The sequence below is a fragment of the Apium graveolens genome, chromosome 7 (genome assembly GCF_009905375.1).
Source record: "Apium graveolens cultivar Ventura chromosome 7, ASM990537v1, whole genome shotgun sequence".
In the NCBI taxonomy this organism is placed as follows: Eukaryota; Viridiplantae; Streptophyta; class Magnoliopsida; order Apiales; family Apiaceae; genus Apium; species Apium graveolens.
The window spans coordinates 3,426,714-3,449,005 of NC_133653.1; the positions used below are offsets into that span (position 1 = coordinate 3,426,714).

General features: G+C 31.6%; 2 protein-coding genes across 3 annotated transcripts; both read right to left on the reverse strand.

Moving 5' to 3' along the window:
- Nucleotides 1-2,493: 2,493 nt before the first annotated feature.
- On the reverse strand, nucleotides 2,494-5,302 carry LOC141675086 (transcription factor bHLH62-like). 2 transcript variants are annotated; one of them, XM_074481807.1, is made up of 8 exons: nucleotides 4,142-5,302; nucleotides 3,823-4,047; nucleotides 3,657-3,722; nucleotides 3,485-3,553; nucleotides 3,320-3,391; nucleotides 3,056-3,226; nucleotides 2,893-2,944; nucleotides 2,494-2,805 (listed from the first exon to the last, which is right to left on the reverse strand). In XM_074481807.1, exons 1-8 carry the CDS (start codon nucleotides 4,937-4,939, stop codon nucleotides 2,768-2,770), a joined length of 1,491 nt encoding a protein of 496 aa, XP_074337908.1. In that variant the 5' UTR covers nucleotides 4,940-5,302; the 3' UTR covers nucleotides 2,494-2,767. The 2 variants fall into 2 exon arrangements, with proteins under 2 accessions (XP_074337908.1, XP_074337907.1); XM_074481806.1 differs by having other exon boundaries at nucleotides 3,056-3,235; nucleotides 4,142-5,299.
- A 14,195-nt stretch (nucleotides 5,303-19,497) lies between these two features.
- Nucleotides 19,498-20,478, reverse strand: LOC141673113 (uncharacterized). The gene has a single exon (XM_074479847.1). The coding sequence runs from the start codon at nucleotides 20,476-20,478 to the stop codon at nucleotides 19,498-19,500; it is 981 nt and encodes a 326-aa protein (XP_074335948.1).
- Nucleotides 20,479-22,292: the final 1,814 nt, after the last annotated feature.

Consider the following 22,292-nt stretch of genomic DNA (forward strand, 5'->3'; position numbering starts at 1 on the left):
TTATCGATTAATGTGTGCACAATGTTGCCGGATAGTGTAACTAAATTATTGATTAATTATATGTATGTTTGATCCGGAGTTTTGGGAGAAAGAGAAGAGCATGGGAGAGAGATCAGAGCAAGAAAGAGATCAGAGATCATTGGTTAGTTTCAATGTCTAACACTACTGTTTTTTTTGCATGCATGGGAGATGATTTATATAATGGGCTTGGACAAAGCCTGGTTTTCTATGTATTTAGTTTTTGGGCTTGTAATGAGTGGACAAGAGTTGGATATGTAGATAACCTCTTTCACTCTCACCTTCACATTTGGGCTTCCCTTAACCCAAAATTTTCAGTACATTTGGAGCACCAAACTAAACATGCAGTCTGGGAAGGCCCGAACAAGATTTTATACTCTTTAAGATTCCCCCTCAATTGTATGATACTTTTCGTATCGATTGACGAGGATTCGAACCCAAATCCCTCACTAAGTAACCAGCTCATCTAAAACCTTAAGGCGATAGATGAAAGACCGAATATGATCTTTTACTCTTTAACAGATTTCAAGTCTTTCTTTCACCCCAAAGGGCAAAAATTCTGGATTTGATAAAGAAGAATGACCTGTATATTCCCCCACTACAAGTAGCTTCATAGAGACAGCATGCTTCACACATTCACATATTCCTTTCCTCCTATATTCTATGCACTCAGTAACAAAAAAGTGATCATCTTACAACTTGTACACAATTTGTTTGCACTTCTGTCTAATGCATTTGTGCCATTTTTACTTTCTTGAGAAGACAAATTAAAGTGAGTCGGCGGTAAAGGAATTTTCTAAATATCTCCAGTCTTTATCATTTTCTCTGTTTTTTCCTCTCAACACCTTGCATGTAAAGAATAACTTCACCATCCTAGTAGGGACAATGCCTTATCATTACTGTCTATCATGATTAGTGAAAGACGATTACAGAAATTTAAATACTCGCACATCACCTGTCTTTCTATCGTAGAGCTCGTAAACTACCTAAGCACAACTATAGTGCAGTAAAACACTACTGCAATTTTTTCATCTGCAGAAGTAGAACAATCTTGCAGGCATACATTCTTCTTGATTGAAGCAAAGTTAACAAATTAAGATAATGAAAAGAAGTTACTGGAACCAGAGCTGCAGAGAAGAAATGAATTATATTACAGTAAGTTGTGATTAAAGAAAGAACTGTGCCAGGCTCAATTTGCAGTAAACAAGTTATTTTCATCATTGACAACTGATGATTGACTGAGAATCTTGGATAAGGATTTTCCTGAAAAAATACATATTTTTTTTGAGGATCATTTCTGCAAGTTACCATCATGTTCCTAGTAAAAGACAATATAAAAAAGCAAGATCCAAAGATGTCAAATTTATGAACAGAAATAAATTTCAAAATTTTAAAATTCACCTCTGTGACACCTTGCATTATATGGTTGCTCAGTTTAATAAATTTAGAGGGGACAAAACTGTCACAATAACATTACTCTATTTTGTTATATCAGCTCTTTTGTATCATTTTCAAAGAATCTTTTGTCAATTATATGAAACTAATAAGTAGATCAATAATACAACTTTATTTTAATATAATAAGACAATGCACCCCAAAATTTGATTTTTACTAACCGCCCTTAATTATATATTTAATCCATCTTTAAGGGCATCTTTACATAGCTGAGCTCCACTACATTAACCTTTTTTCTGCACACTTTAATATTTAATTAGGTAGGATGTGATTAGATTAATCCTTCACATTCATTGTGTCTAGACATAATGTCACTTATTGCCAACCTGGGATTCTTATGATGGTTCCTATTCATTGCTAATCTAATTTGTTTAGCAGTAGAAACTTGATAACAATTCAATCAATCTCATTGGTAAAACAGATAGCATAAAGTATGTACCTTTATCAGTGCTTCTAAAAGTTAGTTTTTTTCTTACTTTTTAATCTTTGCACACAGTAAAAGTCATCAGAAGCTTCTGTTTGTTGTTAATCCATCCAATAAACAAGAAAACAGTGTTTTCAGGCTCAGCCTATCACATTTCTCTTATTTACAAGTTTAGTTTTTTAACAGTTACAAGCAGAAAATGTGCCAGAAATTAAGGAAGGTTGACTCCAGCTCCAAGCTAATGTGAGTCTTAATCATACAAATTAGACTTTTTTTGCAGAGCAAGGGATCCCACAGAGTACTGATACAGCTGGTTAACACACAATTAGTAATCATTTTCACCATTATGTGATAAAATACTGTTTGATTAATTGACACCAGGGGATGAGAATTGAGATAGCCTTCTCCGTTTATTTCAGGTCTTGAGTTCGATTCTCCCTCACTCGAGAATTATCTCAGAACGGATGCTCCTTTAGGCATTTACTCATAAGAAAAAAATCATTTTGACATAGTCCATAAGTAATATTATGGTGAAAGATTGTGAGAATCTTGTGAAATTGATGGAACATTATTCTGAATTCAGAAGCAACAGTGTCTTTGCTAATAATCTGAGAATTCTTATTATATACTAGTAGTTACAAATTTATATTGCAGCTGTATACAGGATCATACAGCAGATACAGATGAGAAGTTAAATGAACTCACCAAGAAAATGTAGAAAGATAAAATCAATTACTAAAATTACAACTTGTTCAATAACTAATTGGAAAAGAATCTCTACATTATATCTAATGAACAATCTCTTCTTATTATATACAGAGAGGCCTTTCTCTCCCCTTGGACTTTGATTTGAGGACCATTAAAGTATGATCAAAGCTCAATATTCATGTGGGATGTCTGGTTTGGAGCTGCATTCAACAAATACCATGAATAAGGCCCTAACCGCGTAAATTATGACAAATATATTCAGATTCATTAATAATAATCTTTCTTACCAAAGCCTGTTTGAACAATGCTTTGTAGATCATCCTCAGAGAATGCAGGAAACTGGACATAATAAGATAATGAAACAAAAAGTTAGCAAGACATGATTATGAAAAAAACTTTAATATATAAGATTAAACTGTAGTTTTTGTGTAAAAGTTTCTGAGTTTTCACCTGAGGAAGGCCTTCTCCGAATCCTTCTAATTGAATGCCAAGGTTGCGGCACAATGTGGCATCTAGTGGCTGCACTGGTTTATCATGATGTAGCTGTGAGGTTTGGTGACCATGATAAGCTGAGGCAGAAGACTCCACTGGGTACATTTGATTCGGAAAACTTCCGTTTGCCTGGAACATCTGGAGATCAGGATTAATCTGATAAGATAATTGGTAAATTTACGATCTAAAGATTAGTTAAATCTTGAATTTTTATACACTTACATCCTTAGGAAGAAGATTTGCAATGTTAACATTCTGGCTTGAGTTGACTGTGGATAATTTCATCGAAAGAAACTGCAAGCAAATTTGATAATCTTAATGAGCAATTACAGATCATATTCGGAAATGACATCAGGTTTCTGGATAGTAAATTATCAGTAAATTTACCTCAACCTGGCGCTGTAATGACTGCACATAGTTTATAATTTCATCAAGCATCACTGCTTTTCCGGTCACCTAATTACAAGCCAATTCGCGATGAATCCCATATTAGTAATGGCCTTGAAATTATTCAAGTGACAAAAAAATGAACCAAGTTTGAGTCTTTATGCAATTATACCTTATTGCAACCTGGTACAAGATCTTGCAGAAGCTTCATTCTTTCACTAATCTTCTCCCTTCTAACCTGATCAAGCGTAAAGGTAAGATTTTACATCACTACCATTAGCATAAAAAGGATGATATTTAGTAGTAAATGTGATTTGAGTTTTGGTAGGGTTGCTTACTCTTTCTGCTAAACTATGACTGTCAGTAGCTTGACCTCTTCTTGCTCTGACATGAATATAATCCTTTGGTGGCTCTGGAGGCTTTTGGCTGTTGTTATCCTGTTTCTTATCCTCTTCTGTACCTAAATTTGTTTCTTCTTCTTTCTTAACCCCACCATTTGCATTTAAATTTTCACTTATCTTGGATTTCTTCATCATATCTGAATTTTCTTCACCTTCTGTTACCTGTATATCATATAGGATTAAAAAGTTGAGTTAAAAACTTCATGACAATATGAGAACATGTATTGCATAGAGGAAAAATGATAAATTTACACACTTTTGTAGACTTGAGTAATGCAGCTTCCTTGGCTTTTCCTCTGGGGAATCCTTTTCTCTTTCTTGAGCCTAATTCAACAGGAGCTGGTAACTCAACATCCTGAGCTGGGATTTGTTCAGAAACAGAAGATTCCTCATTAGAGCCATTGTCAGACCTCAAATTCATCTGGTTTTGAACATAATTCTTGTTCACCATTGGAGATCCATCTGCATTAAGAGAAGGACTGCTTGAAACTCGTGTTAAATTTCCACTTCCCATCACTTGTCTACTACGTCTATATTGAAATTCAGCATTATTTATCCCAATTGCGCTTGTTCTTCCATTCAAACTACGGCTCCCAAAACACGAAAACTTAGCAGCCCTCTCCGCGAACCCTGGATCAGTAGGCAGTGCAGGCAAAGCAGAACTCATAGGCATTGGATTGCCTAACATAGACACATTTTCTTTCACAAAATGATTCATCATTGGCACTTGCAGTTGAGGTGGTGAATCTATTGGTGTGTTGTAACATGAAGTGTTGGGACTGTTCATGTAACTAGACCTTTGCAAAAACTCTGATGAAATGTCACCTGCATTGTTAATATTTCCCAGCTTTCCAAACAATTCCCTGACTGCAAAATGATCAGTGACTGAATTAGAAGCTGTAGGTGATGAAACCATTGAGCTCAGAGCTGTTTCGTATTGCGAACACTGTTCCATTGAGTCCTCAAAACTAGGATTTGTTTGGAATGCATTGCCAAATGGCTGGAAGTTAAACTGTGGTGAAACTTCAGCATTGAAATAATAGTCCTTCTCCATGATGAAAGACTTGATTTTGACAACAGGGTATTTCAAAAACTGCTAAAAAATGACAGCCCAGGTGAGAATCTCCAGCAATGAGTCTATGTTTAGACAGAACTTGAGTTTCTTGGTAGTTCTTGAAATGTTCTTGAAATTCACACACACACAAGCACACTCACACCAGTGTGTTTCAAGATTGAGTAAGATGCAAGTATGAGTAAACTGGAGAGTTATGATACAATGAATGAAAATAATGAAATGTGGGCTCAAAATGATTGAGATGTGAGAAAATGCAGGAGAGATTTGTGAATGGAGAAAGAGAAAAGAGATTGTTGTGTTGCAAAGTAAAGCAAAGAGGAAAGGGGGGAGCTTACAGAATGCAAAGTAACAAGTTATATAGGCCAAAAAAATGAAGCTTTCTTTGACTTTTTAACTTTGCTTATATCAATTATTTTTCATTTCTCCCTCCCCCTCACCGCAAGCTGCCCACACGCAATACCTACTGATCAATAATACAACATTATATACGAGCATATATGTATTGTGTAATTTTCTTTGGCAATTTATGTTGCTAATTTCATAAGACTAAGGGGTCATTTGTTAAATCATCTTTTCTGGATGAATAAAATTGTTGGATGATTGATTATCTGAATATGGATAAGTAATGTAGTTTGATAAAAAATATGTTTTTTCTGAACAATGTCTTTTTTTAAGTTATTAATAAAATGTCATGTCAAATTTTTTCATATTTTCTAGAATAAGCAAAAAATATTTTTTATCAATTTTATACGTAATCATAACATTTTAAAGAAAGGTACAATCTTATAAAATCAATAATTTTTGTTACCCCCTCCGTCTCTATTTACATGTCCATTTTATTTTTCTAGAACTCTAATTGACCAATTTTTGAATTAATATAAAAAAATATTGATTAATTATTTTTCAAATATACAAGTTACATTTTAAAATAGACTAAATGTACTTTCCAATGATATTATTTTAATTATTTTGTCAATTATATAATAGGTGTAAATTCAGTTAAAAATTGGTCAAGTTGACCAAATGGACATATATTTACGGACGGGGGAGTATTTATTTAATTATAATAAATTATTTTTCATATGAGATTTATAAAATGTAATTATGTCAAATGAGTATAAAAGGATAATAATAATAATAAAATATAAAATTAATATAAAACACATATCAATCTTTTTTTTCCCAACAAACATGGACACAGCAAACCACAACACCGGTGTGGTATGATTCAGGTCATCCAGAGGAAAATTTGCCTGGTCCAGAAAAATAACTAAACATACAAACAATCTTAACCGGTCAATAGCCACTCGTCCGGTACTTTTAGTTTGGTAGTACTTTTAGTTTGGTTCAGGAGTTAACAAATGACTCCTAACTATACGGTTTAACCTCCTAAGGTGATATCGTTGGGATCGGAAAATATTATCATTTTAAAAAAATTAAAACATTAGAGCATTTCATATATTATTACTCATTATCATACTAGAATTTTTATCACTACAAGGATGTTATCACTTTAAAGAGTCTTACTCCTCCCGTCCCATATTACGTTTCCCGTTTTGACTTGTTACATTGTTCATGATAAGCGGTTGACTATTAATTTACGTCTAATCTATAAGATCAAATATAGTCTGAGTGATCTTGTTGGATTCGTATTGGTAAACGTGTCCAACACAAATATGAAACGTTTTTAGAGACGTAGAGAGTAGTTTAAAAGTACGCTTTTTTACCAATGCATACCAAAGGTCTACATGTACAAAGTAGAAGCAAAAATGAGTAATGTTAGATGTCCAAAAACCGTCACAAAAATATCAAGAAATAGGATTTCAGTTTTTAACCCATTTTCAACAGTTTTGATCTAAAAATCTAAAGTTATATCACCAAAATCCAATTTTTTGATAAACTCCAACAACGTGATCCAAATTTTAATACAAATTATTTTTTACATATTCTAATACCCAAATATCATATTAAAGTCTTTATTCTTAAATTTTATATTTAAATATGAATAACTATTTATATTATATCTAATAAATTAATTGAATCAAAAATAATTTATCTTACTACACTTAAAAAATATTAAAATTATAGAGTAAATTAGCTAAAAATATATGAATTTTCATTAATTAACATCTAAAATATCATTAACATTCATTAATTAATCACAAATCAATTTTAAATCTAATAAACTAAAATTATAAAAGTAATAAAATCATTATTTTATATTAAAGTAAATTTGGATACATATTATTCACTGATCCAAATTTGGATCATCATTTGAATCACTGTTGGAGAAGAAATTTGGGATAATCTACCCAAAATTAAGATATTTAGATCACTATTAGAGATTTTAGAGATGCCCTCAGTGCTACCTATTTTCTCCCCCATCTGCAAAAGCATCATGTCAAAATGCTAATTTTTCTTAATGTATTTGAAAAAATTATACATTGCTAGTAAATTTAAAATAACAAATTATTAGGAGCAAGGATACTTGGGTAGTATGTGGAGTTTTCATGTCGAATACTCGGACACACATATTCCCGTATCGGACACGTTAATTCTTCCATGATACTAATTTGAAACTTTTTCTATAGAAATTGTAGTCAAAATCTATTTTATCACACTACAATCATAAAATTAAGTATATATGCCTATTAGTTATTACAAATGTATTGAGCATCATATTTATTTTTGCATAAACTAAAAAAATTTTACTTTTAATTTTGTATTTTAGATTAATAAATGATTCATTAAATCATTTTTTATGTAATTTTTTGTTTTATTAATAGGTTTTATTATATTTAACATAAAATATATGTAATTTTTTTGTTTATTTTTTGCGTGTACCCCGCATTCATATTCTCATATTATCATTTTTGTGAAATTCTTGTATATCCTCACTACACACTCAAACTCCCGCACCCGTGTCCGTTGCTGCCTAGAAATTTCACTATACAAATAATGTAATTTTTTTGATATCATATTTCTATTATTAAGCAGACTATCGAAAATCTTAAGGTGTTACGTAAAATTATATAACAGTATCTTCATTTTAAATTAAACTATATGTTTGGATTTTTCCGGTAGTGGTTGTTATTCGGATCCAACAGAGAATAATTATAGCGGTGATAAAGAAAATTGTAAATAAAAAGTAAAGGAGAGAAAGGAAAGGAGGGCAATTCAAATGCCGGGGCTTCAACGTCAAAGCTTAAGAACAAAATCTTGTTCAAATATTCTCTCCGTCCCACTGAATTCTTTATATCGGAGAATGTTTTAAAGTTTTCGTAAAGTATAATTTTTTAAATAATTTTAAATATTTTTTTAAATAAAAATTATAATATTTAAACTTACATATTTAAAAAGAAAATTTTAAAAATAAATTGTAAAACTATACTTTATAGTAGACTTAAAATACGTGTCAAGTATTTTAAAAAAATATGTAAAGAATTCAGGGGACAGAAGGAATAATATAATAATAATAATAAAAAAATAAAGTTTTATGGAGTTCACCTTTTAATCGGATTCCTCGGAGTCGATCTATGTTCTGCAAATAAAATATCTTCTAAAATGTGTTATCTTGCAAAACATGTTTCACATATATCATTACTTCAATAAAATCATGCAAATCTCATATATTTACAAGTACAATATGTATGTTCTACAACATGAACATTTATGTTCTGCAAACTAAGTATGTTTTGTAGAATAATATATTTTGCAACGTTCTACTTGTAAAATCTATACAATCTGCAAGATTTTCAATAAAATTGTGATATTTGTAGAATACCATTTGAAAAATAATACGTTTACAACAATTTAAGCTATATTTTACTTGCAGAACATATATGGACTTCAATGACTCCAACGAAATAGGGGACTTCATAGAACGTAACCTATAATAATAGTACTAATATAGTATAGTCCTCTCCTGTCATATCCTTTGGAAAAAAATAGCACGAATTAGAGCTGTTAACGATCTGGAATTACATGTCTTTTTCTGCATTTTTGGCTTTGTTAAATTTCCGCTGTTAACGAGTTTTTTGACTTAATATCCACTTTCTTTTACCATCTTTTCTAAAAAACTAAAGTCACTACCTCTACCTAGACACTAAAGTGATACTCATGTTACTACCTACTTTGATCACTATTTTAATTCTATTTTTTACTTTAATTCTACTAGCTTTACGACCCGTGCGTGCGATGTACGAGTTTTTATTAATATTTTTATATTATTTAAAATTATAATTTCGGTTAATATTATATAGTATATAATAGATCATATTTGAACCATTAACCTTTTAGTATGTTTATAATATTAATATTTGTTGTTGGCAGTATTCGAACTTAAAACTTGAATAACGTATAAATAATAAATTTTTGTTGTTGGCGGGGATTGAACCTGCCAGATTGAGTAGTGTAAAATAATAACATAAATATTTGTTGTTGGTAGGATTCGAACCTAAAATCTTGAGTATTGTATATTTTGTAGTATTTTGATATAATAGTCACTAAAAAGATCCGACGATCATAAACAGGGATAATCAAACCAACAAAAAAAATAGATATCAAATTATTCATCATTTCGGTTATTATAGTATAATCAGTGTTCTAAAAATCGGCTGATTAACCGATTAATCGATTAATGGATTAATCGGTCGATTAATCGGAATTCGGATGGGTCACGTCTCGACTAATCGTTAATCGAGTCAAAGTACGATTTTTTATAAAAATCGGTCAGAAATCGGACAGTTCATAAAAAATCAGTCGTTTCGAGTTAAAAATCGGTCGAATTGGACAAAGTTTTTGTTACATATTTTTTAAATGTTGTTCGACATTATCTTCTATAATGTAAGTAACATGTATTAGGTACTGTTCTTAAGATGATCATAAGAATTTTGTAACAAGCCAAACAGAATTCAGCGGTGTTGTGTGTCAAAGTCATATAAAGATTCTGTCCATAGTCATATAAAGATTCTGTCCATGGCAGAGGAATCATTTATTGTGTAAAATGTTCATGCTAAATGGTTGTGAGGGACCGGCCCCTTATTGTAATGTACTAGTTCCGTCTAATTGAATTGTATACATTCAGTATTTACACGTATTTCGAGACTTCTATAAAGTATCGTTTCATAACATTTTTTTAATTTTTTTCTTTTGAATAAAAGTTTAAACATAAAATTTTTATTCAGTAAATAAAAAATTAAAAAATATTTTGGAGTTATATTTTAAATGAGTATTGAAAACCGTGTCGAAAAGTAACGTATATAATTTAATGGGATGGAGGGAGTATCTGTCTATATGAACCGAAAATTTAACTTTTAACTTATACGTGTAATTGGTCTTTTGAATTAAAAAAACACTTGGATGTATTTAAAAGGAACAAAAGTGTTATATTGATTGTTTATTGGAAACTAGAAAACATGGAAATTATTAAATGTTTCGATTGTAATTAACATTCATACAAGAAAATCTATTTCTTTAAAGTTTTCATTTTTAAATATATTTATACTTTTCGAGAAACTTGATTTATGGTAACAAAAAAATATATATAATGTACAAGATTAAATAATAAATTCTATCATACGAAAACATGTTCAACCGAGTCTGGCATCATAATATTTTTATTCATAATCTTATGTAATGTCCCAAGAAACTCAACAGCATCCGAGCCAAGTATCCAAAATCAGGATATTATTTATTGAGTAAAGTGCACTTTGTGTACTTATATTTAGGATGTCAGACCACTTGTGATACTAAAATTCAAAAACCACCACTTGAAATATTGAAAAAGTAAAATAATTACATGTTGCACCTTTCTGTCAATTCTGTCCAACTCTGTTAGTTTGAGCTGGGGTATTTTAGTAATTTTCTGGGTTGGGCTCTGTTAGGGGTGTACGCGGTTCGGATCGGATCGGTTTTGGGGTAAAAGTCGAACCAAACGGCGAAAAACGGTTTTAAAAAATTGTCATCCGCAACCGCATTTGCGGTTGCGGTTAACCGCGTCATTTGCGGTTGCGGTTAACCGCGCCATTTGCGGTTGCCGAATTTGCGGTTATTGCGGATCGGTTTGCGGTTCAACCACTTATTTTAAAATAATTAATAATTTACAAAAATATAAATTCGGATTATTAATAAATTAAACTTTAAGTTACGTGATAAATTATATTCAAAAATAAAATATAAACTAATGTTCCGTGTATAGTAAGGATATTAAAAACATATAAAAATGTGGAGGCGAGAGAAAAGAAAAAAGAAAAGGATTAAAAAAATTACATGTTGATTATATTTTTCATTTGTTTGGTTATATCTCTTATAATAATTGTGAATCTTACGAACGAAATCTAAACATTAACCTAAGATTAGTTGATAAATGTGTATACTTATTAATTTATATGATATCAACTACATTTTTGGAAATATATTTTATTATAAATATATGTTGCGAGTTGCGGTTGCGATTTTCAAGAATTTAAAACCGCATCCAAACCGCGAATGAGCGGATTTTAAAATTTAAATCCACAACCAACCCGCGTTTCGCGATTATGCGCAAATGCGGTTCGGTTGCGAGCGGTTGAGCGGTTGGATGCGGTTGAGCGGTTCGTCTGTACACCCCTAGGCTCTGTAACGGGGTTAAAAACATCTTTGTGGTCTGCACTTTGCCCCAACTTTATTTCCATCCTGTTTAATTAGAAGAAGACGTTCCATTTCCTCCTGCACAAATTGGTAAGGCGTCGTTGCAATGGTGTGGTACGTGATAGATGATAGATCGTAAAAATGCAGATATATATATCATCCTGATGAGGGACTGGATTATGGAGGTAATTATCCCTAATTTGAGTTAAGGTTTATATTTATATTTATGGTTTTATAATGATCCATTTGATGTTTTTCGAGACATATACTGAGGGTTTTGAAAGTGATCAGTAGATTATGTTCTTGTAAAGCTAATATTTGTCGGTTAGATTCCTTGTTACGAGTTCAATTGTTTATGTATTGTGGTCCATGTGTGCTTTCATGACCGTAGCTTTAAACTAATGTTCGGTTGTCCCTTGTGTTATAGGCCGTCAATCAGCAGTAAAACAAACACTTGTAAACAAACCTTCAAAGCTTAGCAACAAGGCAAACTACAGATTTCAAGAAAACAAAAGACAACAAGCTAAAAGGCATAATACAGATCTATGCCTATGCTTAATCCATACTTAACAAAAGATTAGCCCTAAATAAAACAACCAACAAAGCATCAGGGTGAAAGGTCGTTGTCGTCCTCAATGTCACCAGCACTGTCATCATGCATCGTGTACACAACCAAGTTCATCAGTAGGGAGACAAGGGCAAACATTCCAACTACTATAGCCTGCTTCTTCTTCTTTATTTTCGCCTTCTCGACTTCATGTCTTTCTGTGTATCGTGTTAGCTTCATCCTCCACTTCGCCTCCCACTCTAAAGTACTTTCCTGTAGCTCCTTGATGATCTCCAAGGTACGAGGTCCCATAGGATGTTCATCCACCCAAACATGGCAGCTTCATCTGTTGTTCCAACAAGTCCTAAAGCGCCTTCTCGCATTAGGACCAAACCAATGCGTCTTCGTAAAACTCATCCGGTCACATGAACAAGCAAGATCCAAGATAGCATATATGTCAGCATCAGATCGAGCCATTTCGTGCTTGAGTCGGTTGATTTTGTGCTAGGGCTCAATTGGAGATAATGTGCTCAATTGGGGACAAAAGGACTGTATATATAACTCATATATCCGTTACAAATGGTTCTGCCAAATATACTCCTGCTCAAACTAATAGAGTTAGACAGAATTGACAGAAAAGTTTAACATGTAAGTATTTTAGTTTTTCAGTATTTCAAGTGGTGGTTTTTGAATTTCAATATACCAAGTGGTCTGACAGCCTAAGAGTATCTCTAGTAGCCTCTTTAAACATGCTTTTAAATCTAAAAATAAGGAGTATGGCTCAAAATGAAGCTACAAGAAACTCTTAGAGTCTCTTTAAAACTCTAAGAGTCTATTCTCACTACTCTCTTTTAAGAGCAACCAGTAGCTATTAACTTATATTTTATTAATAAAATTTGAATACTTACCAATTATTACACAATTTTTGGTCATAGTGGAATTAATTTATTAATAAAATATGAATAAAGAGCTAATATAAATAATATTGTTGTAGTTTGACACATTAACCTATGCAATAACTTGTTAAGAGTCACTTTTTTAATATTATTTTGAAGAATAAGTTAGGAGAGTCTTGGAGATGCTCTAAGTGTAACTACATAAACTGCACTTTACTCTTATCTATTTATGGGTTTTTTTAAAAAGTGACTACATGGCATGAAAGTAATTTACAAAAATACGTTTTTTTAGTTTTTATTTTTTAAAATAAGATCTGCAACTCTTGCAACTTCAAATGCAACTCAATTTCAAAATTTTCAAAAATAATTTTTCCGATCTGCAACCATTGCAACCTCAAATGCAGCTTAAGCTTTATTTTTTTCAAAAGTTGATTTTGGAGTTGATTCCGTTGCACTAGTTATTTTTTGCTACTGTATTGTTGGCATATGGTGATCAATATAATGTAACTTTATAAGCAACCGTAATTGATCGAAATTCAGTATCAAAATCGCTACAAGTAGTTGGAGACTCAAACATAATGGTTCGGAGATTCAACATCAAAGTTAGACATAGAAATTCCCCTGCGGGGCCTGATTAAACAATCAAAACAAACAGATTCAACTTTTTCTTTTGATATGACATTTTATCGAACAATTTATATGTATAATCAAAACATCCTAAACAACCCAAATTGAATCAATCCAAATCTGCTTAATCAAAAAAAAAGAAGATAAAGAGGGATGAAAAGAGAAAGAGGGCTCCATAAAATTGACATCATCATCTCCAATATTTAATCACGACCGTGTGTGTACGTGTGTGTCTCGAGTGTTTGCGTATGTGTGTATAGACATATATAAGAGAAGGAGAGAAAGATGATGAAGGGAGAACAATGAAGAGAGTGAAAAAACAAAAAAAAAACTGAACGTATTCTGGCAATTCCAAAGCCGAGAATAGTAAAGATGAGAATAAAATTAGGAGACCGTATAATCAGAAATAAGATTAAAAAAACACGTATGTACAACAATTTCCCTTTATTTATTTGAGGGAATGCAAAATCAGGTAGCATGTAAAGGCTACGAGTTATTTATCTAATAATCAATGGAATATTAATTACTATCTTCTTTTGTACTTTAATACTCCTTTACATGATTAATATTTAACATTTAACCGTGAATGTCCAAGCAATACCCGACGGATCAGGATTACTACTCTAATTTTTAACGAGTTCAGACTTTTAATTAAGGTGAAAAACCTAGCTATATTACATCTATATTATACTATAATAATCTGAATGGAGTATAATTTGATATAGTTTTTTAGTTGGTTTGATTATCCACATTTATGATTATTGGAGTGATCAGGACCGTTAGATTCAAATACTAAAAGAATATACACTACTCAATCTCCCAAGTTCGAAACTCGTCAAAAACAAATATTTATATTATTATTTCTAAAATACTAAAACTCACGGGTTCGAATTCCGCCAATAGCCAATATTAATATTATTATTTATACACTACCCAAGATTCAGGTTCGAATCCCACCAATAACAAATATTTATATTATTATTATTCATAAATGTACTAATAAGATAATGATCCAATTTTTTTTATTATAATTTTAAATAATATAAAAATATTAATAAAGACCCGTACATCCCAAATGTCGTAAAGCTAGTATTATTTAATTTGAGGTACCGGGGAGTAAAAAAAATGGTTAACGTGTTTTAAGTAAGGAGTTAATAAAGACAAGTCAGTCGTTGCATAAATACTCTCACTACTCCGGCTGAACCGGCTTCTGTCGGGTTCACATAACCTAACCCACCGTTAACAATGAAAATCAATACCCGGTGCTTACATTTATGCACCACTTCTTTTTTAATGCTAAATCAGAAACTAATTAACCGACTCCAACTTCCAAATACAACTACAGTCAACGAGTAGGATACGTACTCTCTTCGTCCTAATTTATTATCTCTCGAGTTTAAGTTTTTGACGGTCAGATTGGCTGAATTTTGACCATAAATATAAATTCATTATTTTATTATTTTGAAAAACTGAAAAATACATATTAAAATAGATTGAACATACTTTCCAATGATATAAATTTTATAAATATGTTCTACAATATACTATATGCAATTTTCAGTTAAAATTGTGTCAATTTAACCGTAAAAAATTAAGGACATATAAATTGGGGCGGAGGAAGTATTAGTCTAACTTAACTTAAAATGGACGTATATATGCACAAATATTTAAAATTTATTCATAAGTATACGGATACAAGTATATATATTAAACCTTGCTTTTACCAACTAATCTTAGGTCTCGTTTGGTATTGCTGTTGTAGCAGCTACAAGAGTTTTTTTGCTGAAAAACTATGAGAAAGTGTTTAATAAATTGTAAAAGCGGCCGTCTGGAAGAATTTTTCAAAACTACCCCTATATATATTTTCTATTTCTAAGGTTTGACCCTTTTAAAATTATCTCATTTTTAAAACATTTATTTAGGTATTCACAAAAAAAAATTATCTAACTAAGAATTTCTTAATTTGCGTTGGTTTTTTTAAAAAAAATTGACTTGCAACATGAGATGAAAAGAGTACTCCCTCCGTCCCGCTGGGATGTTTACGTTACTATATAAAGTATAGTTTCATAATATTTTTTTCAAAAAAAAAAGTTTTGAATTAAAGTTTAAACATAAAACTTTTGTTCAAAAAAAAAAAATTAAAAAAATTTTGTGAAACTATACGTTAAACGAGCATTGAAAAGTCTGCCGAAAAGTAACGTAAACAATCAAGTAGGACGATTAGCAAGTCCAACAGTCTCTTAATAGATTCCTTATAAATATTATAAAATATTAACTCTTAGTGATTTAAGACATAATTTTATTGATAAAATATTAACTCTTAGTGAGAAAAGAACTAAAATGAAGAGAAGGAAATCAATTTTTTATTGATAAAAATGATATAAGGGATGACTTGTGATTTCTTAAAGATAAGGTATGACTAAAACACTGTTGAGTGCAATTTTATTTTATTTTCTTTATATTTGGATTTAAGAGCATATTTAAAAGAGCCGCTGAACTTGCTCTGAGGGACTAATATTTTTTTTATCGGTATTGATAATTTTTTGTCAACCCTGTCTTGATTTTAATGATTTGTAAAACTGTAAGCCATAGATGATCGGTTACTTGTGGACAAAGAATTTAACCAACTGCATTGGCTGCAACTGCAGTTCCATAAAACATGCTTACAGAAACTGATAACCTGCAGTGAAATACTAATTTTTAAACTGTGTTTCTCCATGCATGCATGTTTCACTTAACCTGATTTGATTTGCAGACTAATGGGCAGACGCCTAGTTGATGATGATTCATGTTTGACTAATCACATATCTAGTTGGTTCAAGATTCATGGAATAAGATCAGCATGGGTCACACAGAATCGATAATCATAAATAAATAAGTTAATTTGTCAATCATTCATTTGCCCTTTCTTCCAAAACACCCAACTCCAGCGTTCTTTTTCTTGGCCCTCCATATCACAAACTTTAACGTTTTTGAATCGAAATCACACGTCGAGATTGTGCCTCATTATTTATATGATTTTTATCAAAATGCATGCAGTTGGTCACATATACTACCAATAATTTAATTGATTTTTATCAATAATTTATCATAAAGCAATGCTACGGTTGCCGTTTTAAATCTGATAACTTGATGACCATTAGTTATTTTGTGGAATTCATGATACTACAAATCTTGATAAGAAATTAATCAATAATGATTAGCTAAGGGTTAAGGGATAATCTAGCTTGCTAGTTGATAATCTAACCAACTCAATTTCAATAATTGGGTTCTAATAACCATTCGTGAAACCGTTTTTAGTTGTCATCGTGGTATTTGATGTAAACTTTTAAATAAAATGCACTGTATTACATTAATATGAATCTCGTGAATAAAAATATGAAACGTTTTATTTTGTAAATATTTAGGATTTTTTTTAACATGTAGTTGCATGTATTAAATACATGCAATTACCTACTAAAGTCACATTACAAAAAACAAAAAACAAGTACATTAGAGCGTGGTTGTATAACTTAAGTGATTAAGAGTTTATCATCTGTCGTCCCAGGTACTGGATTTGATCCTCGCTTACTCCGAGATTTATGAGAACAGATACTCATTTGTAAATCATATTTTTTTTTAAAATGATATGATTATGTGACATTATAAAATATTTATATTGATGATATTGATCTGAATGCACGTTCTTCCACCAAGATATAGTCGAACAAAATATTACACAAGACATTTTGTAATAAAAAGTTTACTTAATTTAGGATCTCTAGTATTTTTTAGCAATTTTTTCATCTACTTGACTATATGTTTTATTAGATTATTAGTGAAAAACTTAAACGTAATTAAACGATAAACCTTATACTTTTTTTAGGTCCCTTTAGCAAGATAAAGATATTGGTGGCACTTGAAAAGATAAAAGATTCTTATAGATAAAGTTGCAGGTGTGTCGATGTTAAGCTATCATCAGTATAGCGTGTAGATAAGTGGTGGATATATGCATATTATAGACGGGGACACGTAATGATTACATCACATTTTGTCACCATTCTTTAAAAGCATATTGTTACCAATATTCAAGGCATGGGTAAGGTTAATGTGATTCTTGATCCAGAAACGTGTCGATGCTTCTGGTTAAGATCAGTATTTGATTTTGTTAAATAACATCTAATATCTCAATAGGAATGTATGCTCTTTATACAACTCCAGTAGATAGCTAACATGTTTCGTAAAAATATTATTATAAAAATGAATTCTAGTGTTTTAAGATATTTTATTGTATGTCAACTGAAACAACATTTCTTATAAGTTTAATATTGTAACGACCCGCACTTCCGGACTATTAAATTCTAAATCGAAAACTAAAAATAAAATATATTATTACTCGATAATTCTAATAGATCACGAAATTCAAAGCAGCGGTCAAACGCAATAATCAAAATCATAAAAATAGAGACGCAGCTCCACAAATCCGATAATAATTGTCTAACAGATAATTAAATTTATTCTCTAAAAACAAAATCTTTATTCTAATTCAAATAGCACAAAACGAAGCAGCACAGATCTCCACATAGTTCTCATTCCTTAATCTTAATATGCTCCAAATTCCGAACCTGAAATGTTAAAAGGGGTGAGCTACACAGCTCAGCAAGTACAAATTGACTAACTTTTAAACAGAAAAACAATGGGTGTTTTGATAAAACGATTTTTCTTAAAACAATAATAATTTTGTAAAACATTTTCTAAAATAAATCCAACCCAAAGTTTTATATTTTAAAATTCAGAATTTAAAACAGAACAGAGCAGAATTTATAACAGTACAGATTTTATAACAGATCTGAGCAGAATAAAACAGAACGAAACGATAATTCTTATAAATACCACAGTCTTGATCTACGGCCACAATTTGCCAGTAGCCGGCATCTAATTCTTATTCTTATTCTTTATACCACACTTTGCCAGTGGTCGGCATCTAAAGTTCAATAATTACGCGCCCTTAATAGGTATCTAAAGTTGCACACTTGTGCGCCTACTAAGGGTATCTAAGGCTAGTTCCGGAACTATAGCGTAAATTACGAACAGGTTCGAAAACGTAGAGACTGGGTTCTAAAATTCACAAATACTTATATCTTATAATTTCGAAATCAAAATTCTTATATCTTATACGAAATTAAAAACAGAACTGAAATATATTTTCCGAAAAATAAAAGTAAGTCAAAAGTACTTACCTCAAAGCCTGACCAGATCTGAATTTACTCTTTTTGACCCTCTAAACGATATTTTCTTGAAAAACACGAAACACGAAAGCTGAAGATAACGAAAAGACCTTTCTGAAAAGTCCAGAATCACTGAATTCTGACTTACGATGAATTTTCTACGAATTTTACAAGACAGCTGATTTTTGCTGAGAAAGTCCTACGAATTTTAATGATAAAAACAAGGAATACGAATATGGTGTATTTATAACGATACAAAACCCTATATCTCAACTAGGAAATAATAATATTTCCTCCTAAAGATTTACAACCTCTCCAAGTAAATTCCATAAATAAAATATTTGATACACACAATTACCTAAACTAAAAAAATTTCGATTTTCTAAATTATTCTTACACTTATTTCCACAAATAACAAATCTTTTCACAAATCAACTACCTTGCACAAAATGTTTTCAGAATATTCTAATTTTAAAATATTTATCTAGACAAATTAATATCTAATTTCTAATAAATAAATTAAAAATAAAATTACGAATTTTACATTCTTCCCTCCTTAAAAGAATTTGGTCCCCAAATTCACATAACATAAATAAATTAAATAAGTCACTAAAGAAAAGAAATCATACCTTAATTGCGATAGTTGTCATTTCCTGTCAGCTGAAACACACGTCCTTTGCCCATCTTGTTATCTGCTTCCTTCCTTGGTGGCGGTGGCGGATTGTGCGGACAATTCGAAATCTTATGTCTTACTTCTCCGCAATGAAAACAAGCACCTGTATTCCAACGACAGACTTTGTCCGGATGATTCTTGCCGCACCTGGTACACGTCTCTCGATCACCTTGACCCCCGATGTTATCGTACACGTGTGGCTTCTTGAGTGGTCCCCCTTGAAAAGATTGCCCACTAGTTTGAGTGAACCGCCTCTTATTCCAACTGCCAGACGCCTTTTCAGATTCTGCCAAGCCCCTTTCGATCACTAACGCCTTGTTGAGGACAGCCTCGTACGTCTGAAGTTCAAACGACGCCACTGAATTCCTGATGTCACTTCGAAGTCCCTCCTCTAATCTTCGTGCTCGACTGCTCTCATCTGCTACTAGGGTCGACGCGTACTTCGCAAGCTTTGCAAATTCTGCTTCGTATTCAATGACGGTTCTTCCACCTTGTTGAAGTCGAATGAAGTCCCTCTCTTTCTGCAGACGAACTGTTCTCGGAAAGTACTTGTCCTCTAAAGCCTTCTTGAACTTTGCCCAAGTGTACGGTTCATGATTTTCTTCAAGATTTGTCGTCTCATTCTTCCTCTTTTCCATAAGCCACCAGTCGTAAGCGCTTCCTTGCAATTGGTACACAGCTAAGGTCACCTTCTGTTCCTCATTGCTCCCCAGAAGTCCGAAAGCTTTTTCCATCTCTTGGATCCACATCTCAACGATAGCCGGGTCTGTAGCTCCATCAAAAGTTGGCGGGTTCAAACGCTTGAATTGAGAGACGATGTTGGGCTTCGGTTGCTGATTCACAAGTACAGCTAGAGTTTCAGCCAGCTGGTCAAAGACGTTTCCTCCTTCATCATTATTGCCCTGATTTTCATTGTTGTTCTGATTTTCTCCATCCATCTTTACTAGAACACACAAAACAAATTCTAAACTTATAGTCAATAATCAAAAAAAACACAAAAGTCAAACATATCAAATAATCACACAAATAAATGCCCTAAATCCAAAATAATTTTCTAAGACCTATACGATAGTCTAAAGGATCGCATCCTAGGGAATGTACTAGTCCCATACCTAATACACTCCGAAGGACAGCCTGCTCTTGATACCAACTGTAACAACCCGCACTTCCGGACTATTAAATTCTAAATCGAAAACTAAAAATAAAATATATTATTACTCGATAATTCTAATAGATCACGAAATTCAAAGCAGCGGTCAAACGCAATAATCAAAATCATAAAAATAGAGACGCAGCTCCACAAATCCGATAATAATTGTCTAACAGATAATTAAATTTATTCTCTAAAAACAAAATCTTTATTCTAATTCAAATAGCACAAAACGAAGCAGCACAGATCTCCACATAGTTCTCATTCCTTAATCTTAATATGCTCCAAATTCCGAACCTGAAATGTTAAAAGGGGTGAGCTACACAGCTCAGCAAGTACAAATTGACTAACTTTTAAACAGAAAAACAATGGGTGTTTTGATAAAACGATTTTTCTTAAAACAATAATAATTTTGTAAAACATTTTCTAAAATAAATCCAACCCAAAGTTTTATATTTTAAAATTCAGAATTTAAAACAGAACAGAGCAGAATTTATAACAGTACAGATTTTATAACAGATCTGAGCAGAATAAAACAGAACGAAACGATAATTCTTATAAATACCACAGTCTTGATCTACGGCCACACTTTGCCAGTAGCCGGCATCTAATTCTTATTCTTATTCTTTATACCACACTTTGCCAGTGGTCGGCATCTAAAGTTCAATAATTACGCGCCCTTAATAGGTATCTAAAGTTGCACACTTGTGCGCCTACTAAGGGTATCTAAGGCTAGTTCCGGAACTATAGCGTAAATTACGAACGGGTTCGAAAACGTAGAGACTGGGTTCTAAAATTCACAAATACTTATATCTTATAATTTCGAAATCAAAATTCTTATATTTTATACGAAATTAAAAACAGAACTGAAATATATTTTCCGAAAAATAAAAGTAAGTCAAAAGTACTTACCTCAAAGCCTGACCAGATCTGAATTTACTCTTTTTGACCCTCTAAACGATATTTTCTTGGAAAACACGAAACACGAAAGCTGAAGATAACGAAAAGACCTTTCTGAAAAGTCCAGAATCACTGAATTCTGACTTACGATGAATTTTCTACGAATTTTACAAGACAGCTGATTTTTGCTGAGAAAGTCCTACGAATTTTAATGATAAAAACAAGGAATACGAATATGGTGTATTTATAACGATACAAAACCCTATATCTCAACTAGGAAATAATAATATTTCCTCCTAAAGATTTACAACCTCTCCAAGTAAATTCCATAAATAAAATATTTGATACACACAATTACCTAAACTAAAAAAATTTCGATTTTCTAAATTATTCTTACACTTATTTCCACAAATAACAAATCTTTTCACAAATCAACTACCTTGCACAAAATGTTTTCAGAATATTCTAATTTTAAAATATTTATCTAGACAAATTAATATCTAATTTCTAATAAATAAATTAAAAATAAAATTACGAATTTTACAAATATAATAATATTTTATTAATATATTCAAACTTTAGTTATGCATTTGATATGGAAACGGGTATAACTTTTGATTTTTTCATGTTGTGAAATAGTTGATTAATGATGCTTTTGAAAAAAAGGTATGTTGTTATTTATAATTAATAGCATAAAAAAAA

Coding starts and splice junctions, on each gene's coding strand:
- LOC141675086 (XM_074481806.1), bottom strand. CDS start 4,939: ATGGAGAAGGACTATTATTTCAATGCTGAAGTTTCACCACAGTTTAAC. Junction 2,945..3,055: donor TCGGAGAAGGCCTTCCTCAG/GTGAAAACTCAG, acceptor TATTATGTCCAG/TTTCCTGCATTCTCTGAGGA. Junction 2,806..2,892: donor CATTGTTCAAACAGGCTTTG/GTAAGAAAGATT, acceptor TGTTGAATGCAG/CTCCAAACCAGACATCCCAC.
- LOC141673113 (XM_074479847.1), bottom strand. CDS start 20,478: ATGGATGGAGAAAATCAGAACAACAATGAAAATCAGGGCAATAATGAT.